Source organism: Ciconia boyciana, chromosome 5 (genome assembly GCF_034638445.1).
Source record: "Ciconia boyciana chromosome 5, ASM3463844v1, whole genome shotgun sequence".
NCBI lineage: Eukaryota > Metazoa > Chordata > Aves > Ciconiiformes > Ciconiidae > Ciconia > Ciconia boyciana.
The window spans coordinates 786,335-803,693 of record NC_132938.1 but is presented as its reverse complement, the minus strand read 5'-3'; the positions used below and the strand labels follow the sequence as shown (position 1 = coordinate 803,693).

The following is a 17,359-nucleotide window of genomic DNA, read 5'->3' as shown; positions in this document are numbered from 1 at the left end:
GTTGCTAGGTTTTGTTAGGGCGGGGCGGGTGGGCGTGTCCCCGCCGCGCGGGGCGGGAGGGCGGCGGCGGCGGCGGGGTCCGGCGGCGGCGGCGGCAGCGGCAGCGGCAGCGAGGGCGGGCGCCCGCGGAGCGACACGGGCCCGGCCCGGCCGGCAGGTATGGGGGCGGGGAGGGGGCTCCGGGCCGAGGCCGGGGCGCAGGCCCGACCGGTCCCCGACAGCCTGCGGGCCTCTGGGAGCGAGCACCGGGGGGGCCTGGGGCTGGCGGGTCTCCGGCGGGCGCAGGCCGGGTAGGCCCCAGCCCGGCCCGCCTTGAATTAAAGCCCCGCCGGGCGACGCTCGCAGGCCCCGGCCCGGCCCCGGCCGCGCCTCGCACCTCTGCCAGCGCAGCCACGCGGCTCCGGCAGCCCTCGGCCGGGGGTGCGGCCGCGCTCCGGCCTGCGCCCGGCGGGGAGGGCTGCCGCGGCGGGGGGCAGGCCGGGGGCACAGGGACGGGAGTCGAGGAGCGCAGCTGGGGGCCGGGCTCTTCACCGGCTCGCGGTTCGCTGGGGGAGCTTCCTTCCCCGGGACGCGCAGGCCAGGTGAAGCCGGAGACGGGGCAGCGCCGGGGCTCGGGCTGCGGAGGAGGCCCGGGAGCAGGTATCGCACCGCGCACCCGGGCCGGAGACCGGCAGAAGTCCCTCCCGGCTGGTTTCAGCAAAGAAACCAGCGCTGGCGGCTGGGGCCCTGCCAGCCCTCTCCCCCTGCCCCTCGTCCTCTCCTGGTCCCCACACCCCTCGGGAGCAGGCTCCCGAAACAGTCCCCGGGCTCCTCTCTGCGTGGGCCAGGCCCCCCACCCGTGGGGCGAGGCGAGGGGAGCGTGCCACCGGCCCCGCTGACCCACCGGGCAGGGAGGGGATGCCTTCAGCAAAGCCGTGGGGCGGGGGGAGATTGGCTTCTCCCTCCTAAGCCCGCTCTGACCCGCTCCCACGGCATGATCTCCGCTCCAGCGGGGCACACGGGGGGACAGGCACGTTGCCGTCGCTCCGGAGGGACCCCCAAGCCAGAGGCAGGCGGCACAACCTGCAATCTTTGCAGATTGCAGTGACTGGAAGCTGGTTTCTCAAACTTACCTAAAAAAAAAACTAGCCCAGCCTGCGCTGCGGAGGCTCGGGATGTGGCACACAGGTGGGTTTCGGCTGGGAGGAGGTTGCATTCCCTGGCCCAGGCCAGCCTGCCCCCGCCAGCCGTGTTTATGGGGGACGGGATGCAGCACCGGCAGGCTCGATGTGGCGTAGCCGGCTCCTGGCTTGTGCCCTTCGGGTATTTTGTTACGTGCTGGCTGTTCAGGTTTCAGCCTGGCGTGCAGCGACAAGTCAGATATTGCTCCAGGAGCATCGTGGCCAGGTAGGAAAACTTCTTTCCACATCTGATGCGGTGACTGCTTGACGGGATGCACGCGGGGCTCTGCGTCACTTTGGAGTACGGCTGGTCCGGATCCTTCTTCCTCTGTTGGCCTTGGCCATAGAGGCCGCAGAAAAGGCTGCGTGAAGCCCTGGGTTGTGTTTGTCCAGTTCCTAATAGGTCGAGACAAAATTGCGTATTATAATATCGCGTTGCAAATGTCCACGTTTCCTTTCTGTGCAAAGAAGTCTGCAGTTTTGCCCTCTGAAGAGCTCCTGGGTGGCAAACTGAGGGGACAGCCCTTTTCTGGGCTGAGGAAGGAAGAGCCAGGCACGCGTGCGTGCCGTGTCTAGGATGCACACGTGTCCTTGCAGGATTCCCTATGTACTTACTTGAGACAGGCAGAAAACACCAGCCGTGTGCAGGTGGACGGCGTATCGGAGCGCTCTGTTCGAGGGAGCTGGACTCGCATGCAAACTTTCAGGCTTTTGTTCTGGAAGTGAAGGGCCGAGGAGGGAAGCAGGCTTGTTCCCCTCCCTTGAAGCAGCAGTTTGTTTTCCCCTCACAGCCGGCCGCTGCGAGCTGCAGTTTGAGGCCGGCCACGGGACGGTGAAGCGAGACCCTCGGCCGTTCAGCTCTGGGTCATCCATCACCCACCCGACGGGGCTGGCCCGTCCGCAGCACCCTGGGGACCGCAACTGTGCGAGGACAGCGTCCGTCCCCGGAGCTGTCATCGTGCCAGCCCTTACCCCGGTGTTAATTTGATACACACCGGTGTTGTCAGCAGCCAAAATCCAGGCTGCTGAAAGGCGGCAGCCGCCAGCCAGCCTGCCCAGCACCCGCTCTTGTTTGGTGTTGACAGGGCACTTTTCGTCAGGTTTTGGTGGCCTGGAGAACGGTGCCGAGGCCCCGGCAGCTGTGACCGTGCCGCCGTCCGAGGGAGGGAGCAGCAAAAGCCCGCGCGGTCCAGCTGCAGAGGTGCAGACCTGAACTCCCGAAACGCGGGTCGCATCGCCGTGTCTGCCGTAGCCCTCTCGGCCTCGCCGCGCTTCGCTTCCCCGTCCCTGCTCAGAGTGAAAGCGATGGCGTGGAGGCCGCGCGTCCAGCGCCGGGACGGGCGAAGCCCGAGAAGCGAGTACAGGGCACACGCTGCGAGGTGCCTGGAAAGGCGCCTGCGTGTCGGGCCTCCGGCGCAAACAGAGATAAAGCTGCTCCTGCAAATTCGGAGAGCCCTGGCAAAGCGTTCGGTTTGCTGCCCTGATCTCCGTTTCCAGCCGCCGCCGCTGCTGCTGCAGAAATTGCACCGCTGGCTTTTTCTGCTCTCGGTTCTCTCTGCCCGCACCCGAGCAGGCAGGGAACGCCGTCCCTGCCTTGCCCCGTGGATGTCCCTGTGCGGGAAGCTCGCAGCGCGTCCGTGGGAAGAGCATCTCCCGGCTCCCATCGGGAGTTTTCCCCTCCCAGAGCAGAAGGGGCCGCGACTGCCCCAGGAGCTGGAAGGAGCTGCGTGATGGATGCTCTGTTTTGAAGTCTAAAATTTCTGTTATCAGTTCCCTTAAAGAAATTACAGAATATTGCTGCTTGCGGGCTCGTGCCCGGTGCTGGCTGGCCGTGCGGCTGCTGCAGTGTATCGCAGCGTTAATCCTGGTGAGCGGCAGGACCCGTTTGTGAGCTGTCAAGTGCAGAACGTGTTGTCTTTGCCTGAGATTAAAAGTAGCTCAATGAAGAGCGGTGTTTAGGATGAATTTGAAATTAGGTTTCTAAGCGTTTCTTGGCCACAGCTCAAGAGCGCGGTCGATGCTTCTGATGATTTTCAAAATGACGGGGGGATCTGGCGGCCCTCCGTTTTGTGCCTGAGCAAAGTGGGGATTGTTCTTGTGGATGCAGATTAAAATAGTGCAGGATGAGATTATCCCCTAGATCAGAGATGGAAATAGGATGCGGTTCCTCAGCAACTGAGAGATCTGAAAATGGAAAGCTCCACATCTGCTGCGAGCAGGGACCGGCACCCCCCCCCCCCCCAGTAGCCCAGCAAGCACAGGAAGAGAGTACCAGGAGTCCAGCCTAACATTAGAAGTCCAGACTAACCTGGAAAACTTAACGCCCTCTAATTAAAGAGGGCTGAAGACAGCGGGGAGCGCTGGGTGACTCCCCAAGGTCTGCAGCAGCTCGCCAGCTCAGCGCTTCAGCGTCGGTGGTAGGGAATAAAACCTGAAGCTCCAGTATAATAGGAAGGAGAAGCCTGGGGAAAAAAAAAAAATATTTGAAAGACGTCAGGGTGGTGATAGAGCGTGGGCTGGGCCTGAGCCGGATTGCAGCCCAGCAGAAAAAGCCAGACCCAGTCACGCCGAGTTCCCCGGTGAGACCCAGCTGGAAGCAGAGAGGGGGGGGAACATCGCAAGTGCCATGCGGGGCAGCTGGCAACGCTCACGGCTACTGGAAAAATCTACACGGCTGGGGGAGAAAAAGTGCAGCTTGGGACTCTGAGGTGCGGAGACTTTATCTGCAAACGGAGATTAGAGCAAGGTAATCTCTACGTTTACTGTGCGAGGTGGAGGTGGCCAGGAGGAGAAGCTAGCGGCAGGAGAGAGGGTGCTGGAACCGGATCGACCTGCGGAGTGCGAGAAGTACGTGTGCGAGCTGAAATGGGAGAATCTGGACTCCGGGGAAATGAGACTAACGAGTTGCCCTTCTCTAATTGCTGCTTCGGAGGAGTTGAGAGGTGGCCTGCAAAAACGTCCAGCCCTCTCCTCCCCTCCTTGCCCCAGTGCTGCCTGGGCAGGGATCAGTCCTGGGCCTCTGGTTGAGGGCCTCAGACTAATTTGCTTGTGCTCCTGTGTGCCTCTTCCGTGGGGAGCGTTTCTGCACTGGTTGAGGGGGGGGAAATAGTGGGTTTCTTCTTATGAATGCTCTACGAGTTGAAATTTGAGTGTTGTTAAACCCGAAGTGCAGCTGGGATGAGGGTGCAGCAGCACTAACCTCTCGGCTTCCCCCGTGGTGCCAGCCCTTGCAAACCTAGCCGTGCTCCGAAGCGCTTGCAGGGCAGTCGGGAAGGAGAGGAGCCGTGAAAGTGCCCAGAGAAAGAAGGGCTCGGGGGGGGGGGTTTCTGAAGTCTGGGTTGCGCTGGGTGGGTTTTCCTGCTGAACGACCAGCCCGTCTGCAAACACAATGATTCCCAAAGCTATTTATAGAGCTGGGAGCCCTGGCCGGCCAGCCTCCTCCATCACGTAACCCGGCGCTCCCCGCCGAAGCAGCCTCCGCCGAGGTTTTGGCTCTGGCCACGCCAGCCTGGGAGGGTAAGGAGGACCATATGTCCCTCGCCTTGAGCCAAGCGCGCAGCTGCGCTCGATTCTCCTGTCTGGTGCCGACTCGTTAACTCTTTGGGGGCGAAGGGGAGGAACGCGGCTCGTGCTGTGCTTGGCGTAAGAAAGGGACACGCTCTCACAGGGACAGAAACCGGCCAGAAGTGGGACTCGTGAAGGGTCTTGCCTCCCAGGAGTTCCTCAGTCCTGCTGTGACGAACCCTGGTTTTTCCTGCCGTGTGTTATCCTCCTGAATTAGGTAAGGAAACAGTCTAATGGTCTGCCTGGAAAGAGCGGATAACCATATGTGTAATTCTGGGGGTATCGAAGTGCGTTAGCCAGGTTATTAATAACTCGCCATGCCTTATGCTGCTCCGTCGCAGGCGCCTGAAGCATTCCTGCCTGTACACTCTCCTCCCAGGACGGCTCCTTCCACCCACAGTGTGATCTCGCCGTCTGCTGCCTCTCGTCCTTACCCCTCTCCACCCGACGGACGGTGCCGCAGCCCGCCGACCCGCTCGAGGCAGACGTGCAGCACTGCCTGCCTGCCGTTCCCTCCGCACGTGGCTCACCACGGGGGAAAAAATGCTTGCCTGTGAGATCACCTTGCTTCCCTGCCGCTCCGACCGCATCGCCCTGCGTTATCTCCTTCTCTGCATCAGGCTCTCACCTCCTGCGCTCCTCTTGCAGCACGGCGGGTACCTACGCCTTTGTGCTTGCTCTCCTCTCACTCCTCTGTCTCAGCCTTGTCTCCCTCGGGGTCAACCGCCCCCTTTAATACCACGCTTGGGTGCTGCCTGCTCTAAGGATTCCTTCCCCACCTCCTGCAGAGTCGGTCCACAAAGTTTCTGCCCTTCTTGTATCACGTGTCTCAACACGGTGACAAGGGGACATTGCTCCGCTTTGTAATTCCAAGGAGCGGGAGCTGAGTGGGACGAGGCAGCGGTGGGACGAGGCAGCGGTGGGACGAGGCAGCCCCCTTGGCCTCACAGCATCTGCCCCGAAGCAAGGGCAGCGTGTCCGCAGCACAACCCGACCGCCTCCGCGGGGTTTGCACCAGCGCAATGCACACGGGATCGCTCCGCAGCTGCAGAAGCGCAGGAAGGGAGGTGGACAGAGAGCACGTAGCTGCAGTACATGTCTGCTGCTGCCAAAGGGACCGGGTGAGGGGCTGGGGGCAGAGGGAGCAGACCTGTCCCCGGCAGCGCTGAGCCACTGTCGCATCCGCTGACTCCTGCATCGTGCCTCCTGCTCCCCGCCTTGGCTTTGAAGGGCAGGTAACGCTGACAGCCCTGCAGCGAGCTCTGCAGCAGGGTTAGACGAAGCCCAGCCTTGTGCCTGGACCACGGTGCCGTCCCAGCCCCTGTGCCGCCGCGCAAAGAGACGCGTCCATGCAGAAACGTGGATGTTTCCTCCAAAATGTCTATCCTCTTTAGACACCGTCGGCGTTGGGACGGTGGTATTGTGTTGGCATCTTCCTGTGCGAGCCGTGCTGATTAGTTTGCCCTCGGATGTCTCGGTCACTTGTGCTAATTTGCCTCGGTGACTTTTTCCAGGCCACTGGAGCCAGGACTGCCTGGTAGCCCCAGCTGGGGTCAGGTCCCTTGAAATCTGTAGCCTTGAAGCATCATGCTTTGAAGCACCACCCAAATACCAAATGGGGGGGCCGAATTTCTGTTTCCCACCTCATGTCCAGTACTTTTTCCAAAGGAAACCTACCTTGCCAGGCTGCTGTTCCAGCCCCGGGCGAGTATGGGAGCATTAAGAATGATGAAGATGTTTGTAGAGACTAACAGGGCCCTCCCCGGCTGCCTCCCTGCCTTGCAGGCAGCCGCACGGCGCAGCTCCTCGGAGTTTGCCGTGCCCCGGCTCAGGACGTGCAGCTCTCGGGAGGTGGTTTGCGTGCTCTGGATGTGTTTTCTGAGCTCTCAGTCCCCAGGTTGAAGTTTACTTTGGGTTTTGTTTTTTTTTTTTAACCTACTTAATTTTCCAGGGGAAAGGAGAACCAAATCCAAGAAGCCTTCATTATAAGAAAGCAGATTTTTTAATTTATCTCCGTTTTAATGGAGAGCCATGGCTCAGAGCAGTAAGCTTGCTGCAGCGTCTCAGCAATATATCAAAATTACCCTGGCTCTGTGCGTACTTGGTAGAGCATCAACAGGCTGACAGTTACAGTGCTGCTCCGGTGACTCAGATAAATAACACGCAGACCAAAACATACATTGAGCCTGGCTCGGCCAGACTGGAAAATACAGCCTTGGAAGGTGCTTTTCCAGGCAGGGATGGCTCTGCACGGCCGGGGCTGCTGCGAGGGACTGCTGGCATGCTCCGAGCACCGCCTGACAAGGGAAAACCATGACCTTGGGTCCTTCAGACCCAGCTGTGAAAAATGGGAGATAAAAAAACCCCACTGTGGTTGGTTTTGTTTTTCTCCTTTCATGTTTGGGCTACCGAAGCGGTCCATCACGTAGGTCACTCCTTGCGCTGTCGCCGTCTGTGCGCATATACCCGGGGCACCCGCTGCCCTTCATGCCGTACTGGCCAGCACCGACGGGAGATTTGGGTGCTTGTCTTCCTTTTCAGTGAGTTTGGTTTTTTCCACCCAGGATATTCCCAGGGGATGCGCAGGCAGGAGCCACCCCCCAGCAGGGATGAGCTGCCTGTCCTGCCTGCTCTTTCTCCCAGCAAAGCGCGGGAGCATCGCTCTGCAGAAGGGCTCCTGTCTCGCTCCGTGATGCTTAAATGTCCGCGCTGGCCTCTCCCAGCTCCCTTTTTGCTCGGGGCTGTTTGCAAACCTCTCTGGCCCCGGCAGGCAGGGGATGGCTGTGGGTGAGGGCTGCGGGACGGCTCAGGAAGCTTTGGGATGGCTTAAATCTAACAAAAGAGGTGGGAATAGCGTGGTAGGGAAACGTGTGCGATAGCCGCAGTGAAACAACTTCCATAGCAAACGTGGGGAGGGCTGGATGGGGCTGGGAACAAGGCTTTGGACACCTGCGTGTTTCAAAAAACAAAGAAAAAGATAACAAGAAAAATGGACCTGTTGGTGACAGGATAAACAAGTGGCATTGACCGTGGCGTGGAGGTACAAACGCTTCTTGCGCTCTAATTTTGGCAAGCGGCGGGTCTGTTTACACAGCCCGGGGACCGCAGCAGATGGCCCGGTGTGCCCGGCTGCCCTTCCCGGGGTCCCGGCTCTCCGTCTGCCCCTTAGGCGATGGTGGAAGCCGAGCTCGGCCAGCATCCCCAGACCCTGCCTGCCCCACGGGAGCCCTTTGGTTCGCCCCAGGCCCCGCAGTGGGACGCACGGGTGGCCGAGGGGCTGCAGGCTCGGCACGGACGGTGGGATGCTGGCAGCGCCCGGGGCTGCCCTGCTGTTACGATCTGTTTGTGCCGAGAGCTGCTGCCTGTGCTGCTCCCCGTCCGCCTGAAAAACCTGTCCTGCCGAGGGGAACTGTGATGAAAGTCCTGCTGCTGCGTTATAAACCCGGGAGGGAAACTAGACACAAGCCGTCCTTTCATGTCTCTGCTCCCAAACCACAGCACGCCGCCCTCCTCTCCGTGCCAGGCCAGCCGCCCTCCTCTGCCTCTCCTCCTCCTGCAGCTCCCCACGGCCGTGCCGTGGGTCACCCATGCCAAACACTCGGGGAAAACCCCCTTTGCTCTTCAGAAAGAGCTGCAAAGCTCTGCCGAGAGCTGGCACCACGGGAGCAAGGTCTCTTTGCAGCCAGATTAGTAAGGAGTGTGGAGTCTTGGGGAGGGAGAGGAAGCTTTTTATTTCTTTTTAAAAAAAAAACAAAAACATAAAAAAACATAAAATTAAACATTGCAAAAACCTTTCCTCCTCTCTTATGCTGCTTCTCCAGCTAAACTCTTCTCTGCAGTGGCTGATACGGAGCCGCTGGACCAGCACAGGCGCCTCGCTTTGTCTCTTGACCGCAGCTGCCTGATCGACAGCAGGGCAGCGGGAGGGCTTTCGGTTCGACCCAGCACCCATCCTGCCTGCGCCGAGGACCCGGCTCTGGACGCTGTACGTAAGCAGTGAACCCTGCCAGCTCCTCAAAACTGGTGTGTCCTTGAGCTCCGGGCTCTGCCTGTGCAAACATCTGTGCTGGCGGCGAGAGATGCAGGCAGGGAAGGAGGGAGAGCTCCCCCGTCCAAACCTTTCGTGCCTTTTCGCTGGCTTTGCAGCTCTGTTCCCCTTCCCGCCTGCCCTGCGACTCTCTCCTGCCAGACTTGAGCTGTCTGTCGTCAGTAAGTCTCGTTGATCACGGGAGAGCCGCCGCGTTGGCTTTGGCACGGTTTATGTTTCCGTGCTTGGTTCGGAGCCTTTCTTGCTTCTCTGCAGATAACAAAGGCTGCTTCAGTGTGGCCTGGTGCCACGTCCCGAGGCTGCCGGCAGCCTGAGGACCTTGCTGCTCTTCCTTTTCCCTTTTTTTCCCCTTATTTCTTCCTTTTCCCCTTTTTTTTTCCCCTTTTTTCTTTGCCTAGGAGCAGCCGTGCTAAAGCTGTGCCGCTCTTGGGGACCCGAGAGTGTCGGTAGGCAAGGGCTGCGCACCTTTGTTCTTGGCGGGGATGCTTTTCAGAGAGTAGCGTGCGACAGCTGTCGTGTCCTTGCCTGTGCTTCGGATTCCTCCCAAAAATAAGAATAATCTGCTTGGCCCCTACAAGCAGGCTGCATTTAACGAGTAACGTGGGATCCCCGCTCCGGGTGATAGGAGCGGCTGCTGGGATGCAGATCTGACAGCAGCTGTGACCTGGATGGAGGCAGAAAAGACGGGGCTCCGGCAGGGATGTTGCTTGCTCTCTCAGCCTTGCAGGGGCTCGTGGAGACTCCGAGAGGTCGTCTAATTTGTCTTCGTATCCCTGAAGCAGGATTAGGCGTACCTGGACCACCCTGGTGCCCATCACTAACTGTTCCCTGAAACTTTTGGGGAGAGGCTTGTCCCCCTGCAGAGGGTATTAGTTCCCATCATCACTAGGGGTCTCCCCGACCTCATTCCCCCCCCTCCAAATCCAATTTCTACTGCTGCAAAAACCGAAAACCCCTCTGTATCCACGAGTACAAAAGGCTGATTTTTCTCCAACCTCCCTCTGTACCTAACGGGCTGTTGTGCGGGGTTCCCTGGCTCTCACCCTCCTCGAGACCAAACCAACCCGCTCCTGCCAGTTGCCCCAAGTCATCGTGTTTTCCAGCCCCTGCTCATGCGGATGCTCTCCAGTTCCTCCCAGTGCTGTGCTGGAGCTGGATGCAGCTCAGCTCCAGACAAAGCCTTTACGAGGGGAGAGTAAAACATAGAGCCAGGATGTCGTTATGTGATGGTTGGACGTTTTTCAGCAGGGTTATGCTGGCGTTAGTCTGCGTTTCGCTATTCCGTAGGATTTTGCTATTGAATTATTGTCTCATTTATTTGTGTGTCCTTCTCTCCGTCTGCTCCCGGGAGCCTTTCGGAAGGCGAGGTTTGGGACTCTCTGAGATTTGTCTTGCTTCAAGCCGTGCTCCTGGGACTTGGAATGCCTGCTGTAGAAAAAGGCAGCCTTCGTGTCGCAAACCAACGGGCTTTTGCAAAATGCCCTCTAAAAATAAAGACATTACGGCAGAGATAAAGGGACACGAACTGGCGTGCGTATGTTCTGCCAAAAAATTCAGTATTTTGGGGTAGGGGGCAATCTGCTTCTGGGGTGTTGGTATGTTGACTGCAGTGATAACCCAGTTGTGGTCTTTTGGTGTATTTTGTGGCAGATTTAAAATCAATCAGGTGGATGGACGGGATTTGGGGTGTCGGTGCCTGTCCAAGCCCTGTTCACAACTTCTCCAGGAGCTGCTGGTCAGGTCACCCCTTTGCTCTAAGTCCAGACCAAGTACATTCAGACTATCCCTGATGGGTCAAAACCATGAAAAATAAATGCTGCCGCTGCCATGGAGGTGTGGTGCTGCTTCCAGCGCTTTCGAGGAGAGAAGAGGAGTCAGGAATAGTGCCGTGCCTTGAAAAAAGCAGCCTGGAAGCAGCAGGTTCTTGTGCTGGAAGCCTGAGCTGTCGCCCATCAGCGTGGCCAGTGGCGAGCGTCCATCTGGGGGCTGGGTGGCCAGCATGGGCTGGGGGGCACGGGGGTCCCCAGCAGCTCCCTCACCCTCTTGTTTCTCTTCCCAGAGTCAGTAATGATGAATGGCTCCGACCTCGCCAGTACAACGGCATCCAGTCCCAAATCCAAAGAGGACCAAGTAGTGAATGGCCACGATGAAAAGGAAAACAACCCCTTTGCAGAGTACATGTGGATGGAGAACGAAGAAGACTTCAACAGACAGGTAAGACCGGGAGGGCGGTTGCCAGCTCCACGTTTCTGCAGCTAAAATTGAGGCAAGGATAGAGGCGAGGGAAAGGTTTCCTTTGATGGGCACCATGAAGTGCGTGTGAGTCACAGCCGACGTGGGCCCTGCACGGAGATGGTGGCTCAAGGGAAGAGTCATCCTGTTTATATTGGATCTGCCTGTAAGGACACGGGATGGATAAAGTCAGAAAAAAAACCTCACGCTGCCTTTGACCCTCTCGGATCTTTCTTAGAGGAACGGTGATGGCACCGTCAACTCCTCCTGTGCTTTGCTGTGATAACGGAGACCTTCGCTTTCCGCGTGCTCAGCTGGGAGGAGAGGACCAGCATAAAAATCGATGCTCAAAATTTGAGAGCGTTTGTAGCCTGGCTATCTCAGCAATGAGTTCCTGTAGTTAGTACCTCTCGTTTTGGGTAGAAGACTCAATTTCAGTGAAACGATCCCAAAGAAGCTTGGAGCAGCCAGACCACTTGGTAGGAGCCTTGGCCACTAGATGCTGTGTCCGTAACGGCCAGCGAAGCTCTCGAGAGCTTCTGGTAGACCGCGGCGAGATTTGAACAGCTCTTGCTTGTGGAATAACGATGCAATCCCGCGAGCTGGAGCAGAGGGAGCAGCCGCGTAGCGTCCTCCTTGTGCCTCTGCTTTGGGTCTTCATCCAAATGCCAGGGCAGCGCGAGGCAGCAGGGACGAGCTTGCTGGAGGCTCGCTGGTCCCTCCTGCCGTCACCCCAGTAGCTGGAGAGACGTCAGCCAGCTTGAACTGGGCAAGGAAGGAGCTGGCTGAGCTGTGCTACTGGCAGGATACCCGAAGTCTCCTGGACACTTGTCGCCTCCCTGAAACGTCCCCACGAGCGTGGCCGAGCACCAGACTCCCATCGCCGGGGTGTCGCGAGACTGGCAGGGAGGGACCTCCGGAGCTGCAGGCAGGCTGGGCAGAGGGATTTCATGTCCCCACCGCACCCCTGGTCACCGAAGGAGGATTTCATCAGCTTTACTGGTGTTCTCAGCAGAAAATCTCCATATGGTAATACTTAAGTCTTGTTCCCACAGGAGGAAACTGCAGCCGCCCGCTGACAGTGAGTCCTGGTGAGTGTGCAGCAGCAGCCTTGTGCCGCCCCGCACCAACCACGTTAGCAATTGTTAGCAGGCTGTGACTCAAAGCTTTTGTTTTATTTAATGACGTGATTAGGCAGCAGCCAGCCCCCACAAGCAGCTGGGCTGATGGAAATGTGCTAGATTAATTAGATAATGTTTGTAAAGTGCTGTCTTGATTAAAAACCTGATGAAGGCAAAGTGCAAAGCAAACCATACTGCAGCTCCCTGCCGGAGGGAGCGTCCCGGGGCGGAGGAGCGGCGGCCGAGGCAAGGTGGAGGGGAGCATGTGCAGGCGGAGGGAGATGGAGGAGGGAGGAAAACGGAGCCAAGACCTCAGGGCTTCCCTGTGTTGGACACTGTGTCACCGAGATACTCACCCCTGCTTTCCGGGTCTGCCAGCCCTCGCTTCTGCACTTCAAGTCCTTAGCGATGCTCTGGGAGCCCAGCCCTTCGTCCAGGTCCTGGTGAAACGCTGCTCGAGGGAAAACGGTTCGTACAGAAGCTGGAGTCACTCTCTAAGGGCTTTGAAGTCCATGTGTCTGCTGGTGGGGCACCAGCCGGGGTAGGGGAGCTGTCCTGCGCCAGGATCTCCGGCCGTCGGAAGGCAGCGCTCCTGGAAGAAGCCGTCCTCAGGCTGGCGTGGGTGCTCACGGAGCTTGGCTTGGGACGCGGCGCCTTGTGCCTCTCGTCTGGCTCTGTTCTGCTCCCTGGCCGGAGCCGCTCCTGAATGCCCCTGGGAGAGGATGAGACAGACGCCGGTGATGGGGACACGGGGTGGGGGACAGCAGGCACGTCCCTTTCAGTGGCGATGGTGGCTTCTGCCGCCTTCGCATGCAAGCCGCAGTGGCTTGGGGCTGCTGTAAGATCTGGGGCTGAAGCTTCCCCCAGACCCGCTTTCTCTTCCATCTTCCTCAGCTTTCTGAAGCCACGCTGCTTCCTCGCCGCCCCCGCAAAGGTTTGTGCCATCCAGGCACTGAGCAAGGGGAACAGGCAGGTGTTTTCAGAAACCCACGAGCTTCTTGGCACAGTCCTCCTTTATTTATGCTAGCGACGTTCCTTTTCCCATGGAGCCAGCACATCCCGGAGGGCAAAAAGGGAGTGGTGGGCTCTTGTGCTGAGAAGAAACTGTGCTGACAGCAGGTGAGGTTGGTGCAGAAGGGCCTGGGGCGGGAGGTGACAGAGCTGCATTAAATACCGCAGGAAGCCAAAGAAGAGCCCTGAGCAAATACCAAACCCTTTCTCTCCTGGTTCAGGTCGTCACGATGCAGTGCAAAGGAGTTGATGGTTTCTGGCTAGAGGGGTAGCAGGTAGGTACAGGTGCCAGCGTGTCCAGGATCTCTCCCGCCCTGTCCCCTGGTCCAGGACTGACGTTGTCACCGCGTCCCCAGCGTGCAGCCAGCGCTGGCGTGGGCCCGGATGGCCGGTTGCGTGCACCGAAAAGGCTCCGGTGTGGGAAGGGAAACGAGGTGCTGCTGGGCTGCGGTCAGAGTACGACCGGCAGCGCCGAGGCTCAGAGGAGAGGGAATATTCACCTGGGTTTGAAGTGTTGTGAGATGCACAAAGCTCCGGGCTCGCTCCATCCAGTGCCCTGTAGAAGTGCAGGATCGCAGGGCAGTTGTCGTCATCGTCACCTGCCGGGGCGAGCCAGCAATCTTGGGGTGTTTTGGTTTTTTTTAAAATATACTGTTTTCACATGCTAGTGCCAGCACGTAGTTTCACGGACAGCCTCTGGAAACCCAACTGAGGATAGCAATGGTGTGGTTTGCTAGCGGTAAAGGGGATTTTCCCCTGCCCCGAACCGGTCTCTAAGGCTGGTGGAGAGCAGCTCTCCAGTAGCTGAGGCTGGAGACAGCGTCCAAGGCTTGGTTGCTGTGAGAGAGCTTTTCACAACCCTCGCAAAGAGTTTTCCTGGATGTGATTTAAAATCTAGCAAGGACTGGCTGTGAATAACCTGAAAGTCGATAGCGCTGTGGGTTTACTGGGGGTTACCTTCCCAAGCCGTTTGTGACGGTCAGGTCTCTGTAAACGCCGTGGTGGGGCAGTGGGACCCCGGTAGCCAGCCGGTGGCAGGGGCTGTCGGCCCGTCCCCAGCTCAGGGGCTGCAGTTTGGGGCGCGGTGAGTTGCAGAGCTCCCCTTTTTCCCCCCAGGAAGCCAGTTTCGGTTGTAATTTCTGCTTTCTGATGAAATGGATAGGTTTAAGCTTTTCAAAGTATTTTGTGGTTCATGGATTCACTCAGCCCTCTTGGACTCGATAACGGCTGCTCAAAATCATGCTGTTTTCTGGCTGTCGCCCCGTCTGCTCATTTTCTGGCGACCACGTGCCTGTTTAGCAGGAGGCCGGCGTCGGCGCAGGCTGCCCAGCTCCCTGCCTCGCTTGCTTTGCTCGAATCAGCATCCAGAGAAAACCAGCCTGGAAGATGGGAGCAGCTGGTTAACGCGACCCACCGATGGTACGTGCCTGCTCGAGGGTAAGGACGGAACCCCCTGCCCGTCTCTCCTGCCTCGCTTTGCCTGCGCTCCCCTGCACCGCCAGCCCGAGCCAGGTCCCGTGGCTTTCCTCGGCCTCAGGAGGAGTTTTCCAGCATCGGAGATGGCGTCATCCATGGTTCACTCGACGGGAGCCGACTGCCACCCTGCGTCGGTGCTTGCAGAGCACCGGTCTGCCGAGGGGGCTGAGCAGAGCCGGTTTAGCGAACCGGAGGAGCACGGGAAGCAAGAAAGCAAAATACAGGCTGGCAGAGCTACAGCGTCGCTCCGTAGCAGAGGATCCGCACAGCAACGCGCACCTCTAGCACTGCTTCCCGGTTGTGATTTTCTTAGCCATCCCGGTCATTTTGTAAGCAAGCTCTGCTGGAGCCCGGCAGCCTGAAATCCTGCGTGTGCGCGGATGCATCTGGATGTCCCGTAAATCCTATCCCGTTCCCTTCTGGATTCCCCTGGTGCCGCGAGCTTGCAGGCTGCATCTCCCCGCTCCGGCAGCCTGCAGCGACCGGGAAGCAATGTCTGAGCACAGCTTTGCTCCGCTCAAAAGGTGCCGGTTTTTGTGCTCTTGCACTTCCTGGGGTTGGCTACAGGCAAGTCGACAAAGCTGTGTTCATCTAGGTTTAAAATATAGCTCTGCCTCTACCATAGCGTTCCGGAGGCACGGACAGATACCGAGGTGAGGTAGGCACGTTGCGGACTCTGCTTTTACCAGGTGGGGACAACGTAATGGAAAACACCACGATGCACCGTGGTGTTCCTGCGACTAACGGCTGTGTTTGGGCAGGTGGAGGAGGAGCTGCAGGAGCAGGAGTTTCTCGACCGCTGCTTCCAGGAGATGCTGGAGGAAGAAGACCAGGACTGGTTCATTCCATCGCGCGACCTGCCCCAGGGCATGGGGCAGCTGCAGCAGCAGCTGAACGGGCTCTCCGTTGGCGATGGCCACAGCTCAGAGGACATTCTGGTAAGGACCTCGGAGAACGTGCTGCGAGGTCTGGCGAAGAGCAGAGGACTTGTCCTGGGAAGCAGGGGGGATTTCCATGGGGGGTTTCCTTACTGGCAGTGGGGTGTCGGTGCAAGAGCTGGTGATAACGCACCGGTGACGATGCATTTTGGAGTTTTCTGCAAGGCTGTTCGTTTTAGCCATGTATCCTAAAGACAAAAGCACCCAGCTTTGCAGAACTCGCTCTCCAGAAGTCGTGGGATGGGGCTGCCGCTTCCACGTGAGCTGGGCCCTGGTTCCGGAGCAAGCTGGGACCTTTTTTGCCTTTTGGGCAGAGCTGGGGTGTCCTGGCAGGCTGGAGAGGTACCGGAGGACCAGCCAGGTCTGCTCCGGGGTCCTGAGCACCGCAAGCCTCTATCGATCTATTTAGAGTGGTGGCTGGAAGAGCAGCAGTGTTAAGGCAACGCCTGTTTTCATCCCTGAGAGCAGGAATATGGGGACCAGCGCGGTGGGGGGTTGTTCTGGCCCAGCCCTGCTGACTGTGCTCAGGCTGAGCTGCTTTACCTCCCTGCTTCGCCATGGCTGGGGATAAAACAGCCGCTTGCACCTCCCAGCGCATCCACCAGCAGCCCTGTGCCGAAGCAAGAAGAGGGAGAGACAGACACAGAGCGGATTCTCCCCTGGTTTTTCCCCCAAACACACCAAAAACCCAGCCTGGGAGTAGCTGCTTTTGAGCTGGCGCTCGTTCAGCAGCATCTCGAGCGCTGCGGGTGCCTGCAAGGACACGAGGGCCAGGGCAAGCCGCCGCGCACGCGCGAGCAGCCGTGACGGCATCCTCGGCAAGCGGCCGCCGGGACGGGGGCACCTTCGGGGTGTGGGTGCGTGGAGCGATGCTTGGCGGGGGGGGAGGGGGACGCCGGTATTTGGATCGCTGGATGAGCCCCCCCTCCCTCTCTCTTCTTTTCCAGAGCAAAAGCAACTTGAATCCAGATGCCAAGGAGTTTGTGCCCGGCGTGAAGTACTGACCGTCAAGGCAGGCTTTGGAAAGACTGTGTCCCTGCTCCGGGGGAAGGTGGCGGGGGGGAAGGAGGGAGGGGATCGGCCCCCGGCTGGACTCTGCGCCGTAGCGGAGTTGCTGCAACGTGGCGAAATCTTGCTCTACGCTTCAAGTACCTTTTTTCTTCTTTTTTTTTTTTTCTTTTCCCCTTTCTTTTTTTTAAAACTCTTCCTTTGTATCGTCTATCACCTTTTTTTTGGCAGTTTTTGCTTTCTAGGACATGCAGCCCTTAGGTCTGCCCTGGAGTCCAGCCCTCCCCCTGCTTCAGAGGCCCATTTCGATGCGTGCTTCAAACCTGCTAGTAGAAAAGTCATGTTTTCTTGTTTAAGTAGAGTTTGTAGGGATCCCCCTGCCCGCCTGCTCCCTCCCCAGAGACCAGGAGCCGCACTGGCTTTCCCTGTTTCCGTTAAACAGGATTTCTTTCGCTAAAGGAAAAGTGAAGTGTAACAAGACTGTAAACCCTAACCTCCTCCAAGCAGCAGCCGGCCCCAGCTCTCCGGCAAGTGCTGAACACTAACTCGTACGCTTCTCTGCGGGTAGGGAAGAGTCCTGCCTGCTCAGTCGCTTGCGGGAGCTCTTAGGGGAGACCAGACCCGCCAGGCGTCACCCCAGCTGTCCTTCCCAAGGGAAGGGCTGCTCCTACAAAACACATCTTCTCCTTAAAGAATTTCTCCCCCCCCAGCTCTTGAGCTTATCCAGCTCTATGGGCTGTGGCTCTGAAGCATCTGTACCTTCACTTCTCATTGAAATAAATCCAAGAAAAACTGGTTAGA

General features: G+C 58.5%; 1 protein-coding gene across 2 annotated transcripts; it reads left to right on the top strand.

Moving 5' to 3' along the window:
• The first annotated feature begins 44 nt into the window (after positions 1–44).
• On the top strand, positions 45–17,359 carry PAIP2B (poly(A) binding protein interacting protein 2B). 2 transcript variants are annotated; one of them, XM_072861590.1, is made up of 5 exons: positions 47–157; positions 8,546–8,709; positions 10,832–10,986; positions 15,374–15,550; positions 16,498–17,359. In XM_072861590.1, exons 3-5 carry the CDS (start codon positions 10,840–10,842, stop codon positions 16,552–16,554), a joined length of 381 nt encoding a protein of 126 aa, XP_072717691.1. In that variant the 5' UTR covers positions 47–157; positions 8,546–8,709; positions 10,832–10,839; the 3' UTR covers positions 16,555–17,359. The 2 variants fall into 2 exon arrangements, with proteins under 2 accessions (XP_072717690.1, XP_072717691.1); XM_072861589.1 differs by lacking the exon at positions 8,546–8,709 and having other exon boundaries at positions 45–157.

Coding starts and splice junctions, on each gene's coding strand:
- PAIP2B (XM_072861589.1), top strand. CDS start 10,840: ATGATGAATGGCTCCGACCTCGCCAGTACAACGGCATCCAGTCCCAAA. Junction 10,987..15,373: donor AAGAAGACTTCAACAGACAG/GTAAGACCGGGA, acceptor GTGTTTGGGCAG/GTGGAGGAGGAGCTGCAGGA. Junction 15,551..16,497: donor ACAGCTCAGAGGACATTCTG/GTAAGGACCTCG, acceptor CTTCTTTTCCAG/AGCAAAAGCAACTTGAATCC.